The following is a 16,615-nucleotide window of genomic DNA, read 5'->3' as shown; positions in this document are numbered from 1 at the left end:
TCAAATTATGCCCAGTTTCAGTTCTAATGAGTCACAAGGTAAATGTGTCATATCAACTTGTAAAAGACAAGCACTGTGCTGAGACTGTGCCTGACACATGAACTGCTTCCGCTCTACAAAGCACTGCTAAAACATCTGCTGAAGGGATTTGTCTGCTTTTGGGTACTATCTGTCAGAAAATATTTGGGCTAAGTGAAGGGAGCCCAGAAGAAAGGACCTGTATTGACCAAGATCCAGAAAACAGATGGATTGAAGCATAAGAACAGATTGAAATACCAAGGTTGTTTAGCCTAAGGAAGAAAAGAAGATCTCATGTGTTCAGTAATAGTCTTCAAACAAATTCAAACCTATTGCAAAAGAAAAAAAAAAAAAAGTCTTCTCTCATTTACTTTGAATAAAACAGGAATCAATGGGTGTAGATCAGAGCAAGGATTAATTTAGAGCAGGTATGAAGAACTTTTTAAGAGTAAGGATAATTAACAAAAAAGATTGCCTGGAAGCACAATCCATGGTGTCCCAGTCACTGACCTTCAAGAACAGGTTAGACATCTGTTGGGATATGTAAATTTAGCTGATCTTGCTTTGAGATCTCACCTCTGAAGTCTTTTTCAGTCCTATGAGTCTTATCACTGCATGAATTCTAGCATGTTCAAAGATTAAACTGATCATCTGCAGTGGAAATGTCCACTTCCCAAGGTCTGGACTACAACTCATTAAGATCAGGGGGAATTTTCCAAGTGACTTGAATAAGCATTGGATCAGACCCTAACTGAGTGTGTAATTTGGAGCTGCATATGGAATTTGGTCCACAATTTTATTAATGGTATTTGCAAATGGGAAGAATCCAACTCCTTTTCCCAGGGCACATTAGTTTGCAATGGTTTTACAAGAGAAAGTAAACACACATTGAAGGTGCAGTGCTAGATTTTTCTTACAAAATTGAGTGAAATTGACTGAAGGCAGACACAAGGAGAAGATCTCTGGGGGGGAATTAGTAACTTTTCTCAAGGAAGAACACTTTAGACAGCTATTTTTTACATCAATTAGGCAGGGCCAGACAGAGGGAGACAGCTGAAACTATGTTAACAACACTTTAAAAATAAATAGGTATCATGAACATGAGAATGAAATGTTTGTCTCTGCCAAAAGATCAAATTAGCTAAGAGTCTGAAAATGAGCAGAGCAAAAGAAAGGGAGACATTAAAGCTGTCAGTGGATTCAGTAATTTGTGTAGTGACTGATGAGGAAATATCCATTTTCCCATAGACTGTTACCAAATAACATAAGGATTTTACTCCACTCTGAATGATCAGTTAAATCACAAGCACTTAAGCCAGCTAAAGGTCTGCCTCTGCAATTGCACTTCTATGCAATTGAGAGGAATACTGGATACCTGAAGTTCTACATGAAGTTAAAAGCCTGCAAGATCACAGCTCCTGTGGGCATCCATAGCCACTCTGCTTTTGGGGACTGTGGGCATGTCCTGGGAATTCTTTCACCCGTTACCCTTGTCTTGTGTCAGGAAGCAGGTGAGGGCTCCTGATGCTCTTTTAACTGATGCAGGAAGCCGCTACTAATGTGGGGCTAATATACACATGAAAACTCTTTGCTTTTGACTAATTTATTATGTCTAGGAGTAAAGACACAAGGTTTGGAAAATCATCTCCCCACTCTGGTTTGTTTGTTGCAGACGTGTTCTGTGTCTGCACAGAAGACTGAACACTCTACCTGAGAGATCTTTTATGAAATATTTACTTTGCATTCTGGGAAGAAAAAAAGAAGAAAAAAGTCTGCATATTATTATAGATTGAGTCTTTGACTGCCAAATACTGAATTATTTATCGCTTAATTGTACAAATGATATCCATGAGGACCTGTTAGATTTCAATGTGCAATTGATACACTGCACACAAACAGGGCTGCGTCTTTCAGACTTTGTTCTGGTACTTCGGTGGGTCACCTTAAAAGAGGTATGAACACTTAGCAGAGGCCAAGCAGGAATAGCTGACAGCATTTTGGAAGTTGCAAGGACTAAAAAGGCATGCAGAAAGCCCCATGTAGCAAAGGATACTCTGACCTGGATTAGTTCATGTGGGACCTGTCCACTCCTCACCTATGTACACTTGCCAGCCAGCAATCTGTCATGTTTTTCTGATGCTCCCCTTTCCTGTGGGCAACCCAGTCCCTTCTGTCCTTCAGCAGAGTTCTACCTATGCTATGGACACTCCAACCATGTGCAGGGTTTTCCACCTACAACTGTGAATATCTACCATTTTCCTCCTTCAACACCAAGCATGAGCAAGGAAGGTTAGGAGACTGTACCCATTCACCTGCTACCTTGGTCCTGTGCCTACACACCTGTTGCAGACAAAAACCATAAATAGACTTTCACTGTTAAATTCATAAAGTTAAATGCTTGTAAATATTTGGTGAGCATGCCTTTAACACAGACTTTAACTGTATTATTTTTAATTAATTAAAATTAAATTAATATTTAACTCAATTTTAATGCCACAGGTTTCCTGTCTTCAATTCTGCTTTTCAGTGGGAAACACATTACAGTGAGAGAGAGTCTCTTCTGCTCCCAGTCCATCACCCCAAAACAAATTCTGTCATCTTTTGCTGTTTTTTTTTTCCCTTTCCCTCTCTCCTATTTCACATTGTTCCTGACTCTGTGTTCCCACTAGCTTGCAGCCAGGCCAGAAAACTTCCTCTGCTTTCCTCTTCAAAGGAAGCTGGTGGATTTTTTACTCCTCTTTCCCTAGTATGAGAAAAAGAAATTTAATAGAAATTAATAGCAATCTAATAGAAAAACAGAGTTAGCCACTGCAAATGTGGAATGTGATTTTTTCTTATACCAGCAATTCCTTGCATTTTTTCCTTCCATGAGTAAGACAAAAAATAGAAATGAGGAAAATGGGAACCTCCAGTGGATCAGAAAGTAGTTTCTATTCATTAATCATCCTCCCTCTCTGGGTCAGCACAAGAAGCTTCAGAGGATCCTACATTTGAAAACAGCATCTAGTGTATCTTCCACATTGAGATTCATCCTATTTTTAAATAGTGGCTTAATGCTTAAGATCTGAAGCACCATCTTCAATACCTTTGTGTCATTTGTTCTCATCATTCTTTCCTTTCCAGCAATTCTGGTGTAATTTGCAAAGTTATCAGCAGAGTTTATGTTTTCTTCCAGATCACTGATAAAGATATTGAGCTGTATTAGCTCCTTTGAAGCTGTTAAATAACCCATTAGAAGAGAGTAGAAACATGCTGATGTAGCTGCTAATTGGTTCCCAGAGCATTTGATATAGGTAAATTGATTTTGTATAGTACTGCATTTTTTTACCAGATTGTCATGCAGGGCTACATCAAATGACTTGAAGTAATCCATGTGTATTAACTCAATACATCTATCTTAAGCAACTGCATTTTAGTCTCATCTTGTTGTTTGAATGCATCTATTTTCCACATAAAAATATATGTATTAACATTACATAAGATACTACCTATGAATAATTTATATTTATTTCTATATTTATTATCTATTTTCATTAGTATTTTACCTAGGGTCTATAATTATCCAAAGCCAATGCATTTATTCTTTACAGTGTGCCACATTCACTTTTTACCAGTCATCTGAAATCTCCCCTGTGTACCAACAATATTATTTCAGAATAAAAATGAATGGCTCCAACAGTATTTCCACCATTTTTTTTTGTCATACTCTTTGGGAGCACTGAAGCTTGATGATTTAAATGTGTTTTGTTTTCACTGATGAACATTCTCTCATACATACAGTGAGAGCAAAAAAAAAAAATATCACTTCATTATGATAATAGAAAAAATAAGCCACTTTTCAAAGTGGCTTATTAAAAACTGTGCTTTATTATGCAAAACCTAGTCCCTACTATGAAATCATATCAAAGGCAAAAAAAGAAATCATTGCATTTTGCTCTTGTTGGCTATTCAGAGACTATACAATTGTGACAGAGACAGCTGTTAGACTAAGCATTAGTAACAAAACTTTTAACCAGGTCAAAATATTGGATGTTCAATCTTAGGGGGGACTAAGCCCTAATAAGATTACTGTTTAGGCCATTTTCACATTCTATCCAGTTCAGTCTCTGAGACCAATGTAAGATTGAAAACCTCATAACAGTTTTCAGTAAATAAAAAGGGAATAAACAGTAAAGAAATATCACATGTGATGTCAGTGGAACACACTAGCTTTCCCAAATACAAGCCGGTTTTTAAAGATGAATCTAATTCTCAGATTTAAAGTGTGACTTAGTAAAAATGTAATGATAAAGCTCCTTGCTTTGCTCTTCATCAAAGTTATCTAGATCAATCCTCCTGAGATTTGCTGAAGGTTGCAGCACTACAGGCTTGGAAACCCAACTCTGAATGTGAAAATGCCCTAAAGAGTAATCTTATTGGCTTAGCTACCCTTAAGATTGAACATCCAATATTTTAACTTGGTTAAATGTTTTGTTACTGATGCACAGTCTCCACAGACCTCCTCTGAGTATAAAAGATGCAAGCAAATGACAATTATAGTAACGGTTATGTTCAAAATGGTCACCACTATGAAATTTGATAGTTGTTCAATCTCCTCATCATGCACTTTCTCTGACAGTTCTGTATAAAATCAGATGGCCTAGCTTGAAACATGGCCTCCTCACATTTCCAGAATGATCTGAAGATACCAGTAGAAAATCACAAGTTCCTGAACTCTGATTTCCTGCCTGTGGCTGCCTAGCTTGAAATATATATTGAACTTATTAACATCCAGGATTTTGTTATGGCTTGGAACTCCCACTAAATGGAATGAGAATTTCCAAAGCTGGTTGAAAATGGTGGGGATCATATCCTTCCTTGAACTTCATGAGAAATGAGGACTTCTTATGGGAATCCTGCCACCATTTCACCAGGAAAGCTATGTCTTTGAAAGCTGCCTCAATAACTCCGGCTCTCCTGCACTACCAGAGACCTAGGCCGAGTCATTTTGCCAAAGAGCTAAGTAACCACTTTCTCAGAGCTTAGAAACCTGTGGCTTCCAGACATCCTTACTTTTCCGTCATGGATGTGATGAGAAACAGGCTTCTCAGATGGCAGCTCTCTTTCTAATCTAGTAGCTGCTTCAGGCCCTGTAATTTTTTCAGCTGTGTCTATCACAAAGGGGAGGGTGCAATTTTTTGCCATGGTATGCATCTTTCCCTGGTGTGTGAGTCACAGTGAGATAAGGTGAAGTGTCTGAAAGACATGCCCACTGACAGCGATGACTTTATGGCTCAAGCCTTGTGGATTTTCTAAGGCATCAATTTCCTCCTGAGAGATTTAAAATAGAAGTCCCTTCATTTTACTTCTCAGGGGTAGATGTTGTGTTATTGTAAAGCCTTTCTACTGCCAGCAGCAACTACTTAAGTACATACTACATGCTGTGGTTAAATCAGTCAATGTAAATTTACTTAGATATGTTTATCACTACCTCATCCTTTCTTCTTTAGTCTTCTCTGGAACAATTTGTACAAAATCACCCATCATTCCAAGACATCATTCCCACAGCATCAAGTGTCATGAAAAACTAAACCATGCAGGCAGGGTGGCTACATAAATATACTGGAATGTATTAGCCAAAGCCCTTTGTCCAGAGTTCCAACTCAGTAACTGGTGTGTCAAGGACTGCATGAATGGGTATCTTCTTTTACTCTGTGGACTTTGCACTTGTTAGATTCAGGCATACCCACAGGTAAAGATACGGTATCATTTTTGAATAGGTGGAGCATAGGCACCTGATGTACTCTAATCTTGTGTTTGTTTATGCTTATTTATTAGCTGGGGTTCTCAAGTAACAGTGGTGTTAAGGTGGCGTGGCTGTGCCATGAAATGAGTGTATATGCACTCTGACCATTTACAACATGATACCCTTTTTAGCCCAAATCTAGATTTTATACTTCAGACATAGTTTTTGTTTCTTACCACCTCAGAGGGGCTGTGACCCACCATGAAGAGTGACCCACCTTCATGTTGTTTATCCCTTCTTTTCAGTTCTAGACATTATTTTCCCTCTTCAGAATTTTGTAATCAACAAGACATTCTGGCTTCATTCTCATTCCAAGAAACCTATTTCTCCTCCAGAAATTTCACCACCTAAAACACTGCAGGAAAAAAAAAATACTGTGGTGAAAAACATGTATTTTAATAATTGTTTCTTTTTCTGGTATCTTTATCATAATAAAACAAGTTAATCTGTTGAAACCTTTTCCTACATCAATATGAGTTCATATTTCCAGCATGTCTCAAGACTTCCGCCCCTTCTTACTGAGATTATGGGGAGAACCATTCTGGCATCAAAGGCTGTAGTGTAGGAGGGGAGCTGGTTGGGTGCCAACAGGCAGTTCAGGTTGCCACCTTGAAAGCAAATTTTCCTTGAGAATCAGGAATGACTTACAGAGTGTGGAAAAACTCATAGGACAAACAGTATCTCTAAAGGGAGTGCTGCCAGGAAAACTCTTTAATTCTCATTTGTGTTTCTGTCTGTCTCAAGAAATAGCACAGAAAAGCTACATATTTATTTTGTATGTCCTTCTTTCTGAGGGCTCTTATTAGATTACTTCTACACATTTTATTCTTTTTTGGTAAATATCTATGGTACACAATTATCCCATGTGATGAGTGATGTACACACACAAGAACTTGGATATTTGGTAGTGATTTTATAGGTTTGGTGATGATGTGGTTTTTTGCAGAGCCAGAATATAGAAACACATTTTGTCATCCAGGCTGCGTCCACTGCTCTTTCTTGCTAAAGCCCTGTAAGAACTCCCAACACATTATCTCTCAGCAAAGCTGCCAGTGTCTTTGAAGATGACAGGTAATAGGGATTTCTTTTATAAGGTGATTAACCTACATTTCAGCCCTATTAAACAAATAAGGAGAAACTGTTGCTATCCTCCTAAACATTTCTTATTTATTTTTAGTTAATAACAACAATGCTATCACTTGCCCCCCAGGTCATGTTATATTGACCAAAAGGAAGGAATGTGATGTTCATTTTCCTCAAGGGCATCTCTCAGACGTGTAAGCTGACTTCCTTATTGATTGGTTCTTGTCAATATGTAATCGGAAGCAAAGGGATCATTTCTGTTTTAGTCTGTAACAGATCATTTCCCCAGGGTACTCTACTTGATGTAGGGGAATAGGGATTTAGTTGTTAGGTTTTTATCTTCTTATTTAAACATGTATTTTACTGCTGTGGAGGGAGCAGGAGAGACATTGACTAAGTAAAATAAATGTGAATTAAATAGTCTTTAGGGTAAAGGCATTTTTGCTTTCTAGAATTCCCAGTGTAGCAAACAGAATGGTTGAGTGTTTCATCATAAATAAGGTGTCTCAAAAAACTTTTGATGGATGATGGGAGAGAGAAAGTTCGGGTTCTTGGGAGGTTTCGAGAAAACAAGGTCAGTACTTTTCAAAGAAAGTTGGGTAGGTTTATTGGGGGTGGGGGGGGATTGGTGGTTTGCTTTTGTTTGGTTTTTTAAGTCTTTCAGGCAATCTCAGGGATAAAAAATGGGTAATTCAATAGCCAAAAAAAAAAAAAAAAATCCTCTCCAACCTGTTAAATGTTTAATACAGGAGCCTCAAAATTCTCATCTCTGCACTAAATCATGATATCTTATTATAAACTTGTTAATTGGTGTGACACTAAATGCAAGTTTGTACACGTCTCTTCAAGTTCTGCCAGTATACTATCTTCAAGTTTTCACATCTATGTTACAAAACAATTCCAGTAACACAGCTATGGCTTAAAAACAAGATGATTATGAATGAGTATCAAGAGAATGTCTTCCTGTTTGAACAAAATACACAGCAGTGGTAAGTGATAAGGCAAACTAATCTGCATGAAGACTCACTTGGTAGTGTCAGAAATACATCAGGCATTTTACAATAAGGACTCTTGTTAACTGAAACACAAGAAACCCACTTGAAATAGATATGAAAAAAGCTGTATAATGCCACATTATGCTATTACTTATTCTTTCTCATCTTTAACCTGCTAAATGTGGCTAGCTATTATTTTATAGTTTTTAGTAAAAAGTCTTAATTTTGGACAATGGGAGAGCATTTTTATCAAGCAATGACTTTACCCCTGGTCCAGCTTGCAAAAAACAGTAGATCAAAAGAGAACCTTATTGATGGCCAAGAACCCCATTACACAATGAAGATATCCATCCTATCACTCATGTCAAGTCCTTAGGGAGCAACCAGCACCAAGTAACAAAGACACTTGTACAATACTTTTAGCTAGTCTATACTATGAGTGTTTTAACACTTTTAAAGAAAATAATTCCGTAGCCTTGTATAAAACAACACTGACAGGAGATTAAAAAATAATTATCCTGCAGCTTACTCTTTTCCTTTCAGGGAAGGGAGGCAAAACCTGGTAGTGGCCTAAACAGTTTTGCAGATTAGGTGAGGGGGTGGAGGTATGAACTATCTACACAGACTGTTTCATCAGCCTTGCTGTCCTGATTTTAGTGCAATGCTCAGGAGATCACAGCAGGATGTCCTATGATGCTCTTTGCAGAGACTGAAGCTGCAGTGAAGAGTCTGAAGGCTGAAATGTCAAATACTTTTCCTTAAGTACTTCAAGACACAACCTTCAATTTTCAAAAGGAAAGCAGAAGAGATATATTTTCCAGCCAATTGTATAGCTCCCTGCTCATCACTAAATTCAACTCCAAGCTAACCTAGAGCACCACAAGCACATGTTTCCAAGCCGTGTAAAACATCCCACTGACAACACAAGGACTGATTCATTCAGGGGCACAACTCAGTTTAAAGACCTAAGGGCAAAACTGCATTCACTTCAGATTTTCCAACACACTGATAATAGTTAAGGGGCTTAGGCTTTCTGTGAATTAAGTGTATCACCTTTTAGGTTACAGTTACGTGCCTGGGTTCCTTCTTGTTTATGCAAAGCTGGAGGTAAAATACATAATTTTTTCAAGATAATTGTACTTGCTTTGAAGCAGGGAACAGATCCTGCTGGGTATCTTCCAGCAGTAACTAAACTCATAACGTATGAAACCTCTTTGAAATACCGGTTTCTCATTACACAGAAAAGTGGTGCTCTGTGCTGTTGAGTTTCACTGCTTCTTGGGTACTGCTGTGCATTGAATTTATCAAGGTATTCAGAAAAGCCTTAGTTCAAAAAATCCTGTTTTTCCTTAAAAAACCCAGCTCTTCGTTCATAGTCCTCATAGTTGTGGTAACAACTTTAAAAATATGAACCAAACAGTGCAAAAAACTGCTGGTGTGTTAAACACCTCTTGAAACAATAGCACCAAGTGGAATGAAATACTACATACTTTTTAAGAGTGTTAATTCTTAACTCCTAGACACAAGTCTGAGGGAGGGACATAAACCAGGGTGAAAAAATAGATGTACACCAAAATAAAAACATACAAAAGTTGAAGTGTCTCATGAGCTATAATAGCCATTGTTTCTATTCAAAGCAAGTGGTAACTGGAAGCTCATTTTCTACTGAGAGCTGCTATACTAAATTTCTAAGTAGATGCTGGCCACCCAGGTCCCTCTCTTCTAAAGGATAAATCAAATAACTTAGCAAAAGTATTTTCAGATCTTCTTTTCCTGCTTTTTGAGAGTTCACCTGGACTGCAGAATCTCCCAAGAATGTGTTCACTTTCTGCTAAAAGGCCAGCCACACACATTTCAAGCAGCATTTAAATCCCAGGCAAGTAATCCACAGACTGCAGACAGCCCCTTTTCAAGAGCAAAGGATGTGCAAAATGGGAGCTATTTTGTTCTGCTTCATTGAAACCAGAGATCTCCTCAATTCAGAGGCATTTAAAACATTTATTAGCATTAATCATTGCAGGTTAAATAAAACACAAAAACTACATTTTAGGGAAAAAATATTATTAGGTATGATACAATTCATATGTAAAACAGAAGGTAAAGTATTAACAGATTGCAGCATCCCATACATGAAGCGAGTGGGTCCAGCCCAATCAAAGCCCTTATATAAACAAAACAGAGGAAGAGTACCTAGCAGGTGATTTTAAACTGGCAATTTATCACTGACTCTGGTTTAAATAATTAAAGGTAGGTTAGTAAAATATATCACTGTAGTGAAACAGTCTGATGACAGCCAGAATGCTCACACATGTAAACTATCTAGTCACGCTTATTCCCATGTGCCATGAAGGATTAGTAAAGACATGAGATGACAAATAAGTTTTTTAGGTATTGATACAGACTCATGTTACATTGCAGCACTTTAGATAGACATGTACTGTGTGTAGAAACAGTATTTTTTTTTTTTCTTTTGAGTGTCATTTTATTACTTCTAAGTTCCAATTCCTGAATAATAATGGCCCTTTTTAGATTTCTCAGTCTGCAAGACAGACATTTCCTAGAATATGCCATTTTCATGCACAAGAATGGCAAGTCAAAAATTGTACCTATTCATATCTCCATCTTCTTGCCACCTTCAATCCACTTACCAACTTTAAGTTCATAAATGTGAAATGATCATTAGCAGAAAAATGTACTTAGAGAATAAAATGTATAGTATATGAGAACCAGACATAGTGAAAAAAACACTACATGTCAGCAGAACAATATAAAACTGTACTTATATACACACACATATATGCAGAGCATATACAAAAACTAGTTCCTTCATAATTCTTTTAAATCAGTTCACGACAAGCCAGAAAAGCAAGTCACCCTCAACTGGACAGTCACAGTCTTGAGTCACGGTGCAAACAAACTCCATCAAATATCCTTGGCACTACAGTCTGTGCCTCAGTCCTGCTGCCAGCTCTCTTGAGAAAATCAGTCTCAGACAAACCCAGCACCAGCTGGCTAACAAAGAACTGCAGCTTGGATATTATTATTATTAGAGAAGATCAGTTACACAGTCAGGTGCTCCAGTACAGTAATTTAGCTTTTCACCAGCCATTAACTACTAAGAGGAATTCCAGTTGCTGCTAAAACTTTCAACTCTGAGACTGGGGGGGCTCTCTGTCATTTTTCTGGTTGTTTATGAAGGGTGGTGGTCCTTTCCAAGAAACACAGGCAACCAGTGGAAGCAGAAATCATTAATTTTACACTTTAAAATCACTTTTTTTATAACAAACAATTTCCCCATTTGAAGAGGCACATTAAAGCTGCACCTTGGCTTTGACAAACAGCAGAGAGGCAACAACATTGTCAAAGGTGAGCCCTATGTTCAGAGAAAATGCAAGATGCTCTGCACAGCACATTGGCTTGTTATTTTTTTTCTGGCTTCAGACTTCTCTGCTGAAGCTCCCAATAACCCAAATCTCAAGAACTTATACAATCAGAATCCTTATTAATTTAAATCTTTTTCTTGACTAAAAGCAGAATAAAGTGATTTAGATCTGCCCCACCAAAAGCAAAACCTATTTAGTCACCATTCAAATTTTAAAATCTCTCAGAGATCCATCGTAAAAACTTCCAATTTAAAACTATTTTAACATATAAACCTGTTCTGATTCACACACTGCTCAAAGCCAGCTGTGAGAACTGGTTGTTCAGGACAATGTCCCATAAAAATCAACATCAATTGCCAGCTCTAACACAAATTAGAGTACTCACAAAATTGTCTTACAAAGCTTTCAGAGATCTCATTTAGGATTTAGTAAATTTTGAGATGCCATGTTAAAAAAAAAAAAAAATTAACAATGATTTACAAAAGCTTAAAAATCAATTATGGTTAACTGCTATATGTTGAACTAAAGTTTATGACACCTCCAAAAACATGGGCTCAATCTCACCTTGTTTTCTGGGTAACTAGTCTAGCCTCTTATTGGGTTTTACTTAGGAGGAATCAGATCTCTTCCAGCATTGGGTCACAGACCCCATAAAATGTAAGAACCTGTGATGTTGGTAAGTTTGGTATTTCCTTAGCACTGAAGGCCACATTAAGCTTTTCCCTCCCCAGCCAAGTGAAGGAGCCAGGCATCCCTGGCAGACTTGCTTGTACTGGATGGAATTAAATGTTCCCTAAAGGAGCCTGTCTCCCTCCCCAGCTATCAACAGTGATGATTACTGAATTTTCACTTAAATAACCCTAGACTATCAGTAAAATAGTTGCTGCAATGAGTCAGAGACACGGATTGTATATCAGCACAGCTGAAAACGGAACGTTTACCCAAAATATCCAAGGCCATATTTTCTAGAATGTTTTCAAAGGAGTCCAGAATATAGGAGGAATTAATTATATGTGAAAAAACAGTGAAGCGCATGTTCTTAGATAAAATCCAGAGGGATATTTCCCACCTATACTACTCCAAGCCCTCTGGAGACAAAATGTTCCTGTTGATTTTATCTGGCTCTGTTTCAAGCCCTAACAATTAGTGACATTTTATCTAAGCAATCTCACAACCAGCCAATAAGGTCTGATTTTCTATGTATCAACACGGAAACCACGCTCTAGGCTGCCTGCTCATGATTTATTGTGGAAAGTTATTTTTCCCTTTTGTTTGCTTTTAATAAGCCCTCCTGAAAATGTGCAGTGGTGATAATTTTCCTCATAAGAGAACAAATTAATGTTGTGGAATTCAGGCTGGGCTCTGAATACAGCATTTCTTACTCTAATTCCCACTTCCAATGAAATTGATTTAGAAGATAAATTTGGATTTTATCATCTCAGTCACACAAATTCATAAAAGAAGGAAGTGGAAAACACATATGGTTTTACATTCTTTCTAGTTCATAACCCTCTGTAGGAATTTTTTCCTCCACTGGATTTCCAAGTGCATCATGCTTGATATCACACAGTGTGTCTTCCACACCACATCCCCACACAATCGAGAAGACTGCTCCACAAATTCAGGGAATTACATGATTACAAAAACACATTAATGTAAACAGACATTCACGTTTGTCTTTTTTTAGATTCCAGCCTCTAAATCCAAATTATATTGTGCTCTCTTGTGCGGTTTTTTGTACAGAAATATCATTCTCTGAACCCAAAGACCTCTAGGAGCACAGCAGTGAGACCGTGAGGAGTGGGGCACTGTGGCACCCTCTTTTAAAAACCAAAGAATATGCAACTTTGAACACAGATAGCTTTGGTCTGGGGCACAGATTTGGAGGAACCCTGGTAAGCAGTGGAGATCAAGCATGTACTTATGCTCTTCTTACATTTTCAGCAATTACTGAAACCCACACCCTGCACAGGGAATCATTCCAGTCTACACAGTGGCTGCATTTTCACTTCTTTCTGGAGCACACTGGAACTATATGGAGTCCAGCAGTTTCCTTCATGACAACTCCTTCTTCCACATACACAGCACTTCCTGACACAGATTTTGACTTCCAGTCCATAAAAAACTGCATTCACTCATCCCTTGGATCCATTTTTTTCTTCAGTTAGCAAATTCAGTCCCCTTCTTGCTGATGTTTACTGAAAGTAGGAGGTGAAGCTGCAGATTTAGAAAACTTGTGAAGCAGAGTTCAGATAAAAAGATGGCAGAGAAACTGTAAGCCAAAACTCAGGTTTTATGGGGTTTTTTCATCCTATTATTACAGAGAAAACTCTAGAAACATGCCAAGTCCACTTTGCAAATGTAAGAAGATAGATTTTTGCAGCAAACCTAAATTATATATATGAACTGATCTTTTTATTAAAAAAAAAATCAACAGTCGCTAGTTTAAACAGAGAATCTGAGTACTTTGACATTGTCATTTTGACAGGATATTAGAGAGGATTTTCCAACTGGGTTTTGCAAAATCCCTTTGAAGCAAAGCCTTCTGCTTCTGGTCCTTGCGTTATTGCTCATGGGAAGTATTGAAATTACTGCTTTCAAGATAAGGAGCCACGTCACTGAGATCACGAAGTCCTTTCTCATTGAAAACAAAAAAAAAAAAAGGCAAATGGTGCTGTTTTTCAAGTAAATCTAAAAAGATCAAGTTGGGTCAGCAGCACCGCCTACCCATCTGTGAAGTCTGCCTTCCAAGTTTGATTGCTCCATTGTTACTGTTTTCATGAGGATCTAAGGGTGGGATTTGCTGACCTGAAACACATGAAGAGACATGAATTCAGTTTTCTTCCTGGAAGAACAACATTGTATGCACATAACAGTTAGGAGAATTTAGCTTGCATAAGAATTACATCTGTGAAACCTTACAATAAAACAACCATACCTTGAATATTTTTCCTTGTATCCTGCTCATGAAAAAAGATTCTCACATTAAAAAAATATATGAAATATGGCTATTGAGAAGGCATGAAGTACACTGAAATGATATTATCCATGTATTTTAAAACCAGTTATCTTACTGAGCTCCTTACAACTTAGAAAAAGAAAATTCTCATCTTTCTCCTAATTCCACCTAAATGTGAATGGTACAAGTTTAATGGGATTGTACCCATCCTAAATCTGCATGGCATTTAGTCCTAGCACACTGGAAGTTTTACAAAGCACTGTAACTGAACACATGGTGCCTGTAATTGACAAAGAAAAACATATCTGCTCTTTCTACTGAATCCCTTTCTCTTTTTTAGGGGTACCCATGTCTTTCCAGTTGACAGCTTTGATTACTTAACATCACCAACATCCCCTCCCCCACCAACTCTCCTGATTTTTTAATCATCTTATGGAGTAATTATTTAGAGTGTTTTAAAGAATTTCAGCCATCACAGGAGAGCCAGAGATCTCTCCTGGGGCAGAAGGGCACTGCTCCTACTCCCTCCCCTGTGTGCCCTTTTAGTACTGCTGCATCTTTTGTCTAACTGGCTTCCTATTAGTAGACAACATACAATGTGCTTAATAAGAAGAATAATAAATGGAAAAAAATATCCTCCCAGGTCCAATCCACCCTGTGTCTCTCTGGTGGGCACCTGGATTTTGCATTAAACCCTTGTGTGAGCTCTCCATCAGTACCTTGAGATTTTACAGTCATGCTAATGTACTTTCCCATCACTTTGTGGATTTCCTAAAATATATTTTCTGAAGCCAAATCCATTTTTTTATTAATTATTCCTGGGTTTACCATTACCCATCTTAAAGAACATGAGTTAAGTTATTTAATATTTGTATCTTATATACCACTTAGAGAGAACAGAGTTCCTGTGAAAAGCTCATCATAATCCAGGTGGATTTTACAGTTTAGATTTCCCATCCTTTGCTTCAGTTATTCACAGCTCTCTGTTATCAAATGTTTTATGTATTATGTACCTATGCTGAAGCCTGAGTCCTACAAATTATTTGGGGGAGTGGGTGTGGGTGGGCAAGTTAAAAACATTCGGGTAGAATCCAATCCCAATGAAATCAAACAGCAGAATTTGATCTGTAAAACTTGTCCTTAAATTACCTTTAGCCAAGATTCAAATTTTCTCTTATTCAGTTAGTTCTGCACAGGTATGATGTACAAGAAAAGAGTGACTTTTAAAGGAGAAAATCTTGTGGTTTTGTGCAACTGAATGAGAAAGGGAAACATCCACACATTACTAAGGTAAAGATACTGTATGTGGTCCAACAGAGTGAAAAATGTGTATCTTGTGGGCCAAAGCATGTACAAGCACTGACATTACAATGCTAAACTCTGTTTGGGTCACTAAAATATCAGCTTCCCATCCTGCTTAATATTCTGTTCAGACTTCATGTCTGTGAAGTAAAATAAAAAGCAGAATAGGTAGTTATGGACCCAGCTGTTACATGCATTAGTTTTGTTGGCTTTGTTTGGAGGCAAAGAGAATCCACTAATTCTTAAAACTCCAGAGAATATGAAGAACATGGTATCTGTGAGAGGCTTTCCAAGAAAGCAATGCTGTCGTCATAGAGACCTGCAGGGAACTTCTGCATTAGCACTTTAACACTTCCAAAGGGCTTTCAACTCAGTCCCAGTGAAATAAAACCCTGTCAATCTGACCCAGACAGAGCACAATGTAACTAAAAAACCTGGAAACTACAGACACGGCTTCCACAAATAATTTCCATTAAGCAAATACTCTCTGAACATTTGGTTCTTCTAATGGTAGCTTTGGAATAGGAGAGCTTTAGTGCCTAACTTTCATTTTAGAACTCTGCATTAAACAAAGACCTTAACTCTATTTGTTTTTCATTCAGCTTTTCATATTTCCTATGAGTTTCAAGTCTTTTCTACAGTACTCCTGATGTGCATGCCAAGAAGCAGGCAAACTTAACTTTGGAGCAAAAACCTTGCAGGCTTCAACGTCAGTGAGCAGTTTGTCCAGTTCAGACCAGGACACAATATATGTCGTTAATAATCACCCAGTTTTAAGTAATTTCTCAAAACAATAAAACCCACACAGATAACAACTATAAATAATAAAGACAAAAAGCCTCTAGACTTATTTGCTGGTTAGTTATTCTGGCCTTTGAACTTAAGTACTGTTTGTCAGGAACTAGCCATGTTTTCTGCTGTTTTGATATCACCACCCGCTCCTTGAACTCAATGTAAGGAAATAAATGTTTAAACAGTCTAAACTTTTACTTTTCTCAAGTTTGATTATATTTTTTCAGTATGTGATTCTTCCCTCACTTACTATTTCTCTTATTACCAGAATTATTAAACCTTCAAGTTAAATAATTTA

At 37.6% G+C, this 16,615-nt stretch overlaps 1 protein-coding gene across 5 annotated transcripts in view; it reads right to left on the bottom strand.

Annotated features, from left to right (window-relative positions):
- Window positions 1-6,123: 6,123 nt before the first annotated feature.
- The window catches only part of RAB31 (RAB31, member RAS oncogene family), a 65,209-nt gene continuing 54,717 nt past the window's right edge, over window positions 6,124-16,615 (bottom strand). For 2 of the 5 annotated variants that reach the window (XM_086892701.1, XM_086892713.1), the window contains 2 exons: window positions 13,992-14,072; window positions 10,337-13,898 (listed from right to left, as the gene is read on the bottom strand). In XM_086892701.1, coding sequence (XP_086748827.1) covers window positions 13,828-13,898; window positions 13,992-14,072 — 152 coding nt within the window. In that variant the 3' untranslated portion in view covers window positions 10,337-13,827. Of the gene's footprint in view, window positions 6,159-9,859; window positions 14,073-16,615 lie in introns of those variants that run through there. The other 3 variants (XM_086892725.1, XM_086892718.1, XM_086892709.1) reach the window with 3 other exon arrangements.

Source organism: Cyanistes caeruleus, chromosome 1, assembly GCF_971803275.1.
Source record: "Cyanistes caeruleus chromosome 1, bCyaCae1.hap1.1, whole genome shotgun sequence".
NCBI classification, from domain to species: domain Eukaryota; kingdom Metazoa; phylum Chordata; class Aves; order Passeriformes; family Paridae; genus Cyanistes; species Cyanistes caeruleus.
Note: the sequence above shows the minus strand (reverse complement) of the source record. Positions and strands in the feature narration are given on the sequence as shown.